General features: G+C 28.6%; 1 protein-coding gene across 1 annotated transcript; it reads left to right on the top strand.

Moving 5' to 3' along the window:
• Positions 1–7,419: 7,419 nt before the first annotated feature.
• On the top strand, positions 7,420–8,850 carry LOC130671092 (histone lysine acetyltransferase CREBBP-like). Its single transcript, XM_057474792.1, has 2 exons — positions 7,420–7,576; positions 7,700–8,850. The coding sequence occupies exons 1-2, from the start codon at positions 7,420–7,422 to the stop codon at positions 8,647–8,649; spliced, it is 1,107 nt and encodes a 368-aa protein (XP_057330775.1). The 3' UTR covers positions 8,650–8,850.
• The last annotated feature ends 4,035 nt before the right edge of the window (positions 8,851–12,885 follow it).

Genomic DNA, 12,885 nt, shown 5'->3' with positions numbered 1-12,885 from the left:
GCTAGACCACAAATATAAATTTCGCTCAAAACAAGGAGCTTTAAAACATTATTGGCAATGTATATTCGGGTTTTTCAAGTTCAACGATACCCTTTGATACATTAGTATTTTTGAGCTAAAAGAAAATTAGATTTTACTTCTAGACTCTGAAAATGAATTAGTGACATCCACTACGAATTAGTGAATACGCACTGAGGGCCAGCTGTAAGTATACCACTGGTTGAATTAGTAGTATACTTATAGTCGGAGGAATAGTGACTATTCGCACTGATTCCCAGTGAATTTTACTAACTTATTCTTACAGAGCAGATAATTATTTTAATATATTTCTAGTACATAATTATAATAATTTTTAACAAATTAGTAAATGTTCCACTATATAAAATGGTGTATTACCGTAAGAAGGACGGTGTGGCTCAATAAGTTATAGATCAAATTGAACGGAATATAGTATAGGGCTGGATAGCTCAACTGGTAGAGCACTCGGCGCGTTACCGAATTGGTCTGGGTTCGATTCCCAGTTCGGGCTATCTATATTTTTCTCAATTTATCTATAAATTGTCTTATTGAGAGGTTTGCATGTTTTAGGTTTCCACTATGTAAAATGGTGTATTACCGTAAGAAGGACGGTGTGGCTCAATAAGTTATGGAACAAAAATAATTTTGTCATACATATTTAAACTTTAGTTCCTTATTATTATGATTAAATATCATATGTAACACAATAAATAAATACTTATTCTCTTTATGATATCAGGTTGTTATTAAAACGTTATCACAAATGTAGTCATTTATTCTAAGACCTAATTTTCATCTACCCGTTCATGTAATTATTTATTAGCAGTTTTATTTTGAACTTATTACGAGCTATTGTGTCTTCAAAAGTCGCACCGTTATACTTTGCCAAATGGCAGTATTACACGTTTTAAAGATCACATTTTACCAGGCATTGGTTAAATTACATAACAATATTTTAAGAATTAATAATACGATATAATCGTTTGCAATCTATCATTGAACATTTTATTGATTCCTTCGGTTCGCACACTGATAGAAAATGTATATTGACTTGAGAAATAGTTTCTTGATTCGAGAAATTTTTGTCTTGATTTAGATTTTCTTGGCTCTAAATATTCTATCTTTGATGGATTTCTCGTGTTTTCACCCGAAACTATATTATCTTCAATTGATACTATCAATTCCTTCAAGCAAGACCACCCCCCTGATAGCCACCTTAACCACGAGTTAACTTCAAGCTACTACCCTAATTTAAAGCCAATTTAAAGGAAAGTGTTGGAGAGCAAGCAGTTACCTTTAAGTTGACAGTAAATTGTCTGTAACTTTGTATTCAATTTGACTACAAGTATTACTGTCAGTCAATGACGTTAAGTTGATTGAAAGTTTCACTTCAAATTGATGGCAAGTTTTTCTGTCAAATTACATTCAGATGACGGCAGTTGATTTGCATCAACTTTCACGCAAGTACCACCCAGCCGAGGCTTACCAGAAACTTGTCGTTAAATTAGCCGAAAATGTTTCACTGCAGAACTTGCTGAGCAATTATCTTTTAAGTGTGGCTATCTGGGTACATACTATCTCAGACAGTAGTGGATACAGTCTAGATAGCATACAGTACTGTCTGAAATTTTTTTTATACATACTCAGTACTATCCCAGAGAGTTGCCACTATTTTATTGTTTTTTTTTGTGTAGTAATGTCTTGATGAAAGATGTTTTTAAATTAATGAAAAAAAAAATTTTTTTTTTTTCAATAAATTCTTGCTTTAGCATATCTGAAGTAAATAAATGTAATCCTAAAAAATCACTTTACAATTTTTAATTTTTAAAATAAAAAATTTTTTTTCTGAGGCAAATAAATCATTATGATTTAAAAATCGCGCCGTTCTCGAAACAAGTCGGTAATAAATGTCTTAAACTTACATTTTGCCTATCTTAATCCAACAAAAAGAAATTCTTGAGCGAAATATATCAGTATTTTGTGTTGAAACAATAAATGCTTCATTAAAGAATAAAACTCTCGTACGAATTTTTTTTTCCATCCAAGAACTTATTTTTTGAATTAAAACAATTGAAAATTTTGAAACAAGAATCACATTTTGAAGAAAAAATTTTTCTTGAATCAAGATAGTTTTTTTATTAGTACAATGAAGTTTGCGGAATTAGCTTATCTGCTTTAGTTACTCCGTTCATTTATTCAGAAAATTTCGAATAAAAATATCTTAAAATTGTAAAAATATTGCAAGAAAGTACTTTTACGAACTTATGATACTACTTAAAGTGAGTTATTCAACACTGAGTTTACTATGTCATGCCAGAAGTGTTCAACAGAAAGTAGCGCGATCTCACCGAGAAAACGTACACTAAAAATAAAAAACGTCGAATGTTAATAATTTTAAATAAATAGGCATTTTTATTTTTAAATAGTTTATTTTTGAAAATATATTGATAAATAACAAATGACGAATATTATAAATTAGTCGAGTTGTCGACGAGTTGATCGCAATTCACAGATGCAAATTTTCTGGAGACCAAATTTGGAGATTGGGAAATATATTAAATTATGAAAACGTGGGAATAAGCCGAGAACAGAGTAAGAAATTCAGAAAATATTTTTTTTCATTTTTAGATGATTAGAAATCATACAGACGAGTTTCAAAATAGCCCAAATTGTGGAAAATCACCCAAAAAAATTTGTATATAGCGCACGACACGTCTGAAATTCGCCCATATTGTGGCAATATGTCCAAACTGGCAACCCTCTGGTGTTTATGGGGCATTCTACGCCAAATCGACCACTTTTGAACCCGACCCCTTTAGATTTGGCTGAAAATTTTTTCTCTTTTTCTACCCCATCAAACACGTTTCTCATAATTTTTTCACCCAACCAAAAGAAAAGTTATAAATTTTTCAAAAAAATGGCTTTTTTTTATTTCAAATAGCTATAATTTTTTCAAAATTCGACTGATTGGGACGTTTTTTTTTTCAAAATTTTTGTTTTTAAATTTATTGTTACGTCCAGCTCAGACGCTGATCTTTGTATTTTTCTTTTTATTATATTCAATTTTATTTTATTATAAAAATTTAGTAGGCGACCAAATTTTACTTTCAAATAAATTTAGACTGATAAGACATAATGTAATTTTGAGTATGCTTTTCAAATAAGCCGAGGTTGTTTGTTCTGACATTCGTTACAATTCTAGAGTAACCACCTCAATGTAATTTTAATGACCCCTAAAGTAATTGTAAAGGCCCAAAGGCGATCTGGAAATACTTTACTTAGAAATTAATCGCAAATATTCATCAGTAAAAGCGTACTTATAATGGGTAAGAAGTAAATAAACTTATTTATAATGTTTTTATAAATAAATGAAGTAATCTTTACACAATCTTAATCCCTTACTTTCAATTTAAGTCCACTTTTGTCGAGACATCTCGGTATCATAGAACAAATAGACGAACATAGATTTTAATGACGAAATAGTCATTAGGAAAATAAAATTTAAAATTATAAACGAAATACTTTTTAAAATATAATTTTAACAAAAAATATTCAAATAAATCATTTTCACTTTCAACTAAAAAAATATTTACTAAATAATAAATGTTAATTCCATAAATAAAAACTTAAACCGAACAAATATTCAATAAATTATAGTTTTGCCGAAATAATATTCAATAATAAATTTTTCTTTATATAAAAATAATTTTTAAACGAAAAAATGATCTTGTTCATATAAACGAAATAAGTGAAATAAAAGAATAGGCTCATCGCCATTCAGTAATAAAATTTATACAAATCAAATGATAATTGATTACTAAAATGAGTAATTTTTGAATAAAAAAAAAATTTATGAAATTTAATAAACGAATAGGCAATCGGTCATTCTGCAATATGGTATCAATAAACAATAATAAATTCTAAAATATAATAAATTTTTGGATTATATAATATTATAAATAAATTTAAGATATTGTTATAAATAAAAAAATATTGTATATGTGAGCGTATGTGTAGTTGCGCACGTGCATAGGCCCACATCGGGGTGTACCCTTAACGCTCTCCTAGGATAAAAATCATAGAAAAAGGGAAAGGACCCATAGGAACTGTGTTCCGATTAGATGCAGTTTTCCCTCAAACAATAGACGAAATAGGATCCGATAGGAAAACATAAAAAGGGTCGTTAAACAAAAAAATAGTTAGTCCCGGACAAGAGTTCCATTGAGGCAGTGAAGTTCAAGTGACAGTGCCTTTTAGTTATTTTACTCTAATTTCGCACTAGTTTACTTTTTTTTACAAGTGTCCTCACACCTAAATTTATTTTACACTAATTTCGTACTAGTTCATACAAGTGTTCTCACACTTAAGTTATTAATTATTTTACAAGTGTCCAGATTTATTGCCTCATTTCGTCGTTGTTTATAAATAAATTTAAAAGTAAATAGAATTGTGATAACGCGAATAATATAGTAGAGTCAGTGTATCAACAAATTACCACAATCAAGTTGCTGCGAATCCAGGTACTGTAATATTTAAATTTATTTTATGTTAAAATACAAAAACATTTCCAACACACGGAACTATCGTAAAAAGTTGTATTTTATTCAAAATTCTATAGTCCTCTCTAGTTACTGAAACGAATTTTATCGTAACAGTTTTATTGTAAATTAGAGTCGGCAGACTAGCCACCTAATACTTTTATAAAATAATATCAAGTTTTATTGTATTCATATCATCGAATTTTTTCAATTGTATAATATATAGTAATTTAATTTGTACATCCAAAATTTTTTATTTCAACACAAAAAAATTTTTCTTCAACTAGCCTTATTTCTCATAACACCATGCTTAAAATTTTTGAGAGTGCTCACTTTTAAATTTAGAAAAAAATAATAAAAACAATAAATTTAAATGGTAATCATCGATATGATTCGAATTTTGTTCGAAAAATCAAGTTGAAAAATAGAAGGACTTTCTGAAAAATTTTTTCGTATTTTTTTCTGAAAACTACATTCAAAAACGAAGAAAATGAAAAAAAAAGTTTTCGTTTGGTTCATTTTTGGACAAGTGCTGGGAGTTCAAAAAAAATTTCTTCTACTCTCATTGCTTTATGGTCAAAATAATTCTTTTTTGCATGGTGTTATGAGAAATAAGGCTAGTTGAACCAAAATTTTTTTTTCAATTGGAAAAAAAAAATATAAATCGAAAAACACCACTCTGAAAAAATTTGGAGATTTGTAGAAAATGTCAAAGTTTTATATAAAAAAAAAAATCAAAAATGGCAAACATCGAAAAATTTTTGATTTTTTCCAAAAATCTACAAAAAAACAATGAAGATAGGTAGCAATAATTTTTTTGTATTATATATATTTTTCGAAAAATAAATTTAAAAACAAAAATTTTTATAAACTTATAGCTATTTAAAATAAAAAAAGGCATTTTTTTGGAAAACTTATAATTTTTCTTTGGTTGGGTGGAAAAATTTGACAAAATTATGAGAAACGTGTTTGATGGGGTAGACAAAGAGAAAAAATTTTCAGCCAAATCTAGAGGGGTCGGGTTCAAAGGTGTTCAATTTGGCGTGGAATGCCTCATATACACTCGTTGTCATTAATACCTGGGCCCTGCCTAATTAAGATTCCATAGTCTGGCGCCTACAGGGAGACTAGGCATTAATGACAACGAGTGTACTTATAAATAGCCTATCTCATCTACTGCAGCTTTATTTCCTGTTTGGCTTGTGTAGTGTGTGGTTCGTATTTTACTTCAACTTATATTTTTAAAAACAATTTTCAACATTGTCCTGATAAAATATAGAACACAAAAAAAGAAATTATTCATATAAAAAAATTTGTATATTTAATTATTTATTAAATCACTAAAATATTCTATATTATATAAAAATAAGCCTTCCGTAATCGAACACGCAAAATGGAGGACATCGTTTACTAGGCCCAAATTGGCAAACAAGAGAACGTAGGTTTTATATTTAATTATATTTGAATATCCGTTTGTAGAAGATATAAACGCCGAAATTTGTCTGTTTACTGTCAGTTTAAAAAAAATTAGGCTTCATAGAAATAAGTAAATGATAATTTTTATTTAAATATTCATATTTAAGATTAAAATATTCTATTAACTTTTTGTTGGTCACGTTGTTAGAAATTATTCGGAACTGTATTTTTATTAATTTAAGCGCAGATACAAAAAAAACAGCGTATTTTTGTGATTTCTCTTTTCAGAGTATCTTCTTTATTAAAATTTTTAAAATTTGTGACATTATTAAGCATCATTCCAAGAATATTCTGCTAAATTTTCATAAAAAAATATTGAAAAATAAGCCAGTGGTAGCGGGGAGAGACGAGTCAACTAAAAAAAAAAGTCTCTGTACCGTAAGCAAGATAACTTATGACTGCCTCACCTGAAATCAAAAAACCAAAAAGATTTCTTTAGTACATAAGTTTATCTTGGATTTGAACGAAAGAATAAACAACATATTCATTTTTGAATTTTTGGTAAAGGTGCAATAAAAAAACTCTGATTTTTGTCAAAAATTACTCCTTTTGTTTAATTAAAAAATAAATAGTTATTGAAAAAAAAATCCTTCGTTCAAATCTAAGAAACTTATGTACTAAAGAAATCTTTTTGGTTTTTTTATTTCAGATGAAGCAGCCATGAGTTATCCTACCTACGGCATGGATACTTGTTTTAAAGGTGACTTGGTTCTCCCCACTACCACTGGCTTATTTTAAAATATTTTTTTATGAAAATTTAGCAGAATATTCTTGGAATGATGCTTAATAATGTTACAAATTTTAAGAGTTTTAATAACGAAGAAACTCTGCAAAAAAAATTCCAAAAATATCCGCTTTTTTTTTGTACATCAGACCCGTTTCCCCCTTTAAGAAAATGTGACCAACAATTGTTTTATACAAACAATAGTTTACTTTGCTAATTATTTTTATTATTATTTCAGGTATCATAGCAATTCCAACTGCGTTGGGTACAACAATTCTTAATCTTGACGAATTAATTTCACCAGAAACTATAAAACGTGCTCTATTATAATCAATTTTACCAATGGATCACCAACTGAACCCTCAACAAATTACACAGGGACCAATTGTTGGTGCAACCATGCAGTCTTGTAAGTTATAATTTAAAAAATTTAACAATAGTTTTTTTAGTATAAAATAATTTAATGTATCGTAATTAATTTTTGGTGTATAATAACCAGGTTCTACACCCGGTAATGCTAAAAACTACTATCAAGTAATGCAGCACCAACTCGTACTTATATTCCACGCTCACAAATGTCTACAACGAGACAAGCACGCTAATGGTGGCCTACAGATATGTTCAGTAGGAGAATGCGGTCCTACCAAATACACTTTAACTCACATGAGAACTTGCATAAGAGGCGAATCGTGTTCAATACCAAACTGCTATTCATTCAAAAGTATTATCAATCATTGGAAGATATGTCCAAATAATAACTGTCTTATTTGCTCATCATTAAGACAGATAACAAGAAATAACCGTATTAATTTTCTTGAGGGTTAGTATATATTTTTTAATATTATTTTTAAATTTGTAATAATAATAAATTTAGATACTTGATTCGTAGCTTAATCAAATCTTTTGTAAAATAATAAAATAAATTTTTGTATGTCAAATATAGAATCACAATCTGAAGTTCAATCAAGAGTCCATCAATGGGTACATAGTCAAGGACAGCAAAATATATCCAATGTATCTCTTCCAGCCAGTTCTACTATAACAAGTCAAGCTATTGATATCAATCAATCAAGCTCAGTAATTGGACCATTAGCGACTACTAATCTTCAGCAACAATCTTTAAATATACTTGAGGAGAGACGTCAAATATGCGATACCCAAACTCAAGACCAATTGATAGTTGATGATCCACAGCTATCTAATGCAACCAATCCATTTATTTCAAATCAGCCAACTGTAGCTGTAGGTAGCAATCAAGCTACTTTAGTGGCAGGTTCAAACTATACTGCAGCAGCAGCGATAACTGCAATTCCTCAACAACAACTGGACATTATGAATCAATTGCTTCGGAATAATGACTTCGACCAGTCTACTACATCAAATAGAAATTCTTTGCAAGAGTCTAAACTGGCAGCTGCTATAAAAAAAATATCAGCTGAAGCAGTACAAGGAACTAAAGAATGGCACCGATTTTTGCCGCCAGGTCTCAGAAATCATCTTGTTTGTAAATTATTTCTTGAAATTTTTTCAAATCGTCATCCAGAACCATTTTTAGATAGATTGAATAACTTAATTTCTTATGCACAAAGACTTGAAGTTGATGCATACAAAATGGCTAGTTCGAAATCAGACTACTATTATTTGTTGGCAGAAAAAATTTACAAAATTCAAAGAGAAATTCATGAAAAACCTCAAAATCGTACGGAAATGCGATTAGATCAGCAGCGACAGTACTCCCAATCACAGGTTGCGGCTAGTTCTGGATTTCAAACTTTTCCGACTTTACAAAACTTTTCTCAAGCAGCAGGTCCATCTAGTTCTGCTGTTTATACACTGGGCATTAACCAATCACACTATACTCAAGGATCAATGCCCCAAGCTTATAGATTTTGAGCTTTGCATTTTCCTAGAGCTCAATGACTGCTGTCTTTTTGAAGAGACGTAAACTTTTATTTGTGACGAAATTATATTAAGTTGTGACGAAAAATAATTAAAATTTTTTTAAAATTTATATTCAGCAGTAGTTTGAATAGTTCGGATAAAGGTAAAAAAAACGTTCATAATTAATTTAAGTATTTTCTTTGACGTTTTCTAAACCGGAAAAAATTGTAAACTGAATTAATTTTGCTAAAAAAATTTTGAAAAAAGTCTCTAAAAAGTACTCAGTCAAAATTTTTTTTACTTTAATTTTTTCGAAGTTCCAAAAATTTATCATATCAAAGTCAACAATTGTCTCGGATTTTGGAGTTCACTGATATAAATATTTTTTTTAAAAAGTGTTACTGTAAAAAATATATATTTATTGGTGCAATGTGAAATAGTTAGTGAGTACTTCAATTAATTCTTGATATTTGAATTACGAATATCAAAGTATATTATTGTTGATTCTCTATATTGATCAGTAACATGATAATTATTGTATATACTTGTTGTACATAATCTTCTTACTAAGATTTATAATATATCGCTAAAATAAATTGTATTTAATTGATTTAAAGTTTAACCTATAATTAAAATAAATTATATTAATGATTTATTATACGAATAATATTTTTGTAAGCTCTACTTGAATAATATCATCACTTTAATAAATAAAATTTTAAATATTTTAATCTCGAATAAAGTAAAAAGTGTGCAATTATTGTAAAGTTAAATTATTGTAATTTTTCAAGTAAATAAAATCAACCAGAATACGATTTCTTGAAAGGAAGTAACATTTAAATGCAAATAACTAAAGAACTTTCAAAAATTTCGAAAACTTTATTTTAGATAATTTTTAGGAAATAAAATTATCTACAAAGAAGGTTCTATGATATTTTATGATAAGTCTGATAGTTTCGCCGAAAAAGTCAAATAATGCTAAAATTTACTGTGAATCCAACTTTGACCTTTTATAACTTTTCAAAAATTGAATTTATCAAAAATGATAAGAGACCTTTTTGTAGAGCGTTCAATTTTCAACAAAAATACCCATTGATTTCTCCGATACACTGATTCCCTGGTGAGTGATAAAATTCCAAACATTAAAAAAAATTTTTCCTATGATATTAAAAAAGGAAATCGAAAATTGCGATGAGGAGGTTGTTAACATTAATATTAAGAAGTCAAACTTTAATACAATTTTTTTTTCATCATCTCTAACAATATTATCCGTATAATTTTTGAAAGAGTTTGGAAAATCCAAAAGTGCACACCTCGAACGCTCATATTACAATAAAATATATGGGGCATTCCATACCAAATCGGCCACTTTTTGAAGTCACCCTCTTTGATATTTTTGAAAAATTTTTATGTTTTGGAGGCTGGTAAAAAACGGTCTCATGAATTTTTTCAAATTTTTTTTACTACTCGTTTCTGAGATACCGATTTTTTTTTCAAAATACGAGGTTTTTTTTTGAAACGGTTATAACTTCGCGAAAAATATACCAATCGGATCGTTTTTTTTTTCAAAATCTTCGTTCTTGAGTTTACTTTCAAGGAAAAAATACGTTTTTATTCTTAATCAATTCATTTATTGTTTATTTGAAGTTTTAAGCAACGAAAACGTTTTTTCGAAATGTATGTCCCCTTCGATTTTTTTGAAAAAATTCTCAAAAAAACTTGGATGAATTCAGAAAATTTTGAGACCAATCCGATCGCGTGCAAACAATTCGTTCTATTTTTTTTCCTTAAATATTATTTTTCGACTTAATTTGACCAATAAACATTCTCAGATCGGTCTATTTAGCTGCTATGATTTTTTTTAATACTGTGCCGTTCGGAGTATACTATTTTTTGAAGTTTTTCTATTCATTTAGTAAATGAATTTTAAAAATCAACTAATAACTACTTATGAATTATCTTTATAACCTAGGAGAGGTGGCACGCGGCCTTATTGGGACGATAGCCAATAAGGAAAAAAAAACCCCAGGAAAGGATAGTAAATGAAATTGATCCGCATTTAAACCCCAAAGTAATAAACGATGTTTATTTTTTTTGAAGCCTAAACAATTTGTGAATTTTAAATGCAGTTGAGTTTGAGTATTGTTTTACAAGTAAACTTCCATCGTCATTTGGTATCACACAATGAAGTTTTTGAGTTCCTTTTGTAGTTGCTGTCCTATTAAACTTCGTTGTGTGATACCAAATGAAGATGGAAGTTTACTTGTAAAACAATACTCAAATTCAACTGAATTTAAAATTCAAAAATTGTTTAAGCGTCAGAAAAAATAAACATCGTTCATTACTTTGGGGTTTAAATGCGGATCAATTTAATTCACTATCTTTTCCTGGGGTTTTTTTTTCCATTATTGGCTATCGTCTCAATAAGGCCACGTACCACCTCTCCTGGGTCATAAAGATAACTCATAAGCTCATAAGTAGTTCTTAGTTGATTTTTAAAATTCATTTACTAACCCTGATTAAAAAAAATGATTAAAAATGATTTCACACGTTAAATGTCCATAAGAGACAGGATTAGAAATGATTTGAAGGATTAAAAAGTATTTAAAATGATTAAAAAACAAATCATTTTAAATACTTTTTAATCATTTTTTTTAATCAGGGAAATGAGTAGAAAAACTTCAATGAATAGTATCCTCCGAATGGCACAGTATTTAAAAAAAAATCATAGCAGCTAAATAAACCGATCTGAGAATGTTTATTGGTCAAATTAAGTCGAAAAATAATATATAAGGAACAACAATTTTTTTGAATTAAGAAAAAAAATAGAACGAATTGTTTGCTCACGATCGGATTGGTCTCAAAATTTTCTAAATTTATCCAATTTTTTTCGAGAATTTTTTCAAAAAATCGAAGTGGACACACATTTCGAAAAAACTTTTTTTTGTACTCATTTTCGAAAAGGACCTTCTTTACATAATTCTGAAGACAGTGAACAAAAAAAATAGTCATTTTGTGAAGCCGCTTATGAGATATCCGTGCCACAGATTTTTTTTGAACTACAGACTAACTCACGTCCACGATACATATTTTTTATTGAACTTTTTTTTATTATAATACGTATCGGACAACTTAATGAAAGTATCAGTCTTATTAATTAGTGTTTCCTCTTTAGATTAATGTGCTTTTTAAAACGTGTAAGTGTAATATGAAAATAATATATACAGTTTAATGCGGAAAAATCGCGTGACCTTGACAAGTCCGATATAAAGCACAACCTCTCCGCTTCGCGTTCGAGGCGTGCAATAGTCGATGTTTTGAATCAGTTTAGTGTTGTACACATTATTAACCCCTAAGACATCAATTAAAATCACTTATTAACGTACATCTAGACTTAATGACGGAAGTAGCATAGACTTTTGTCTTATTACTAATGAGTTTCAAATCTTTCACGAGTATTCCACTATATACATTCTCAACAAGGTTTTAATATAAATTCACTCCTCAAATGAGGCGCGCAGTGAAATGAATTTCATTTTACACGACCTTGGTTAAAGACTATGATTAAAAAAGATTTTAGGTGGGTCGAAAGTTATTTTTGCCCAAGTTTTTCTCTCAAACGACAATTCTAAACTCTAAATGAAGAACGAGACTCGATGAATTACTTATTTGTGTTACTTTAAATAAATATGCGTACTAATTTTTTTATTCATCACTTTTTTATACGCGATTCATATATTATGAACGAAAAAAAAAAATATAAAAAAATAGCATGAATCGATGACGATTAAATTCAGAACTTGTCTTATTTATTTATAAACTTCTTCAAACAATGTTCACAGAATCTCATTTACCAGCAATTTTTATGATCATTCAAAAAGGCGAAAAAAAATTGAACTTGATATTTATATAAAATAGCTTATTCGAGATCAAAGCACTTTCATATATCGTATTGGCGGAAAAAGTTTCTAAAATTGAGTTACAGCTCAAAGGACATTGTAAAAAAAAATGCAAATAAACTATGTTAGCTCAAAATCTATAGAAAACACAAATCAAAGTTTATTTCGAAAATAAATTATAAATTAAACGATCTTTAAGAATTAGCAATGCACCATTTCCTTGATAGCAACATGATGATATTTATAAATTATAAATATAACTTTTATTTTAACCGATTGTTTTTAAATTTTATTTTTGTTGCAATTATTATTTTACTGCATTTAGATTGATATCTAACAGTGCTACTGA

This window comes from Microplitis mediator, chromosome 7 (assembly GCF_029852145.1).
Source record: "Microplitis mediator isolate UGA2020A chromosome 7, iyMicMedi2.1, whole genome shotgun sequence".
In the NCBI taxonomy this organism is placed as follows: domain Eukaryota; kingdom Metazoa; phylum Arthropoda; class Insecta; order Hymenoptera; family Braconidae; genus Microplitis; species Microplitis mediator.
This window is presented reverse-complemented; position numbering and strand designations above follow the sequence as displayed.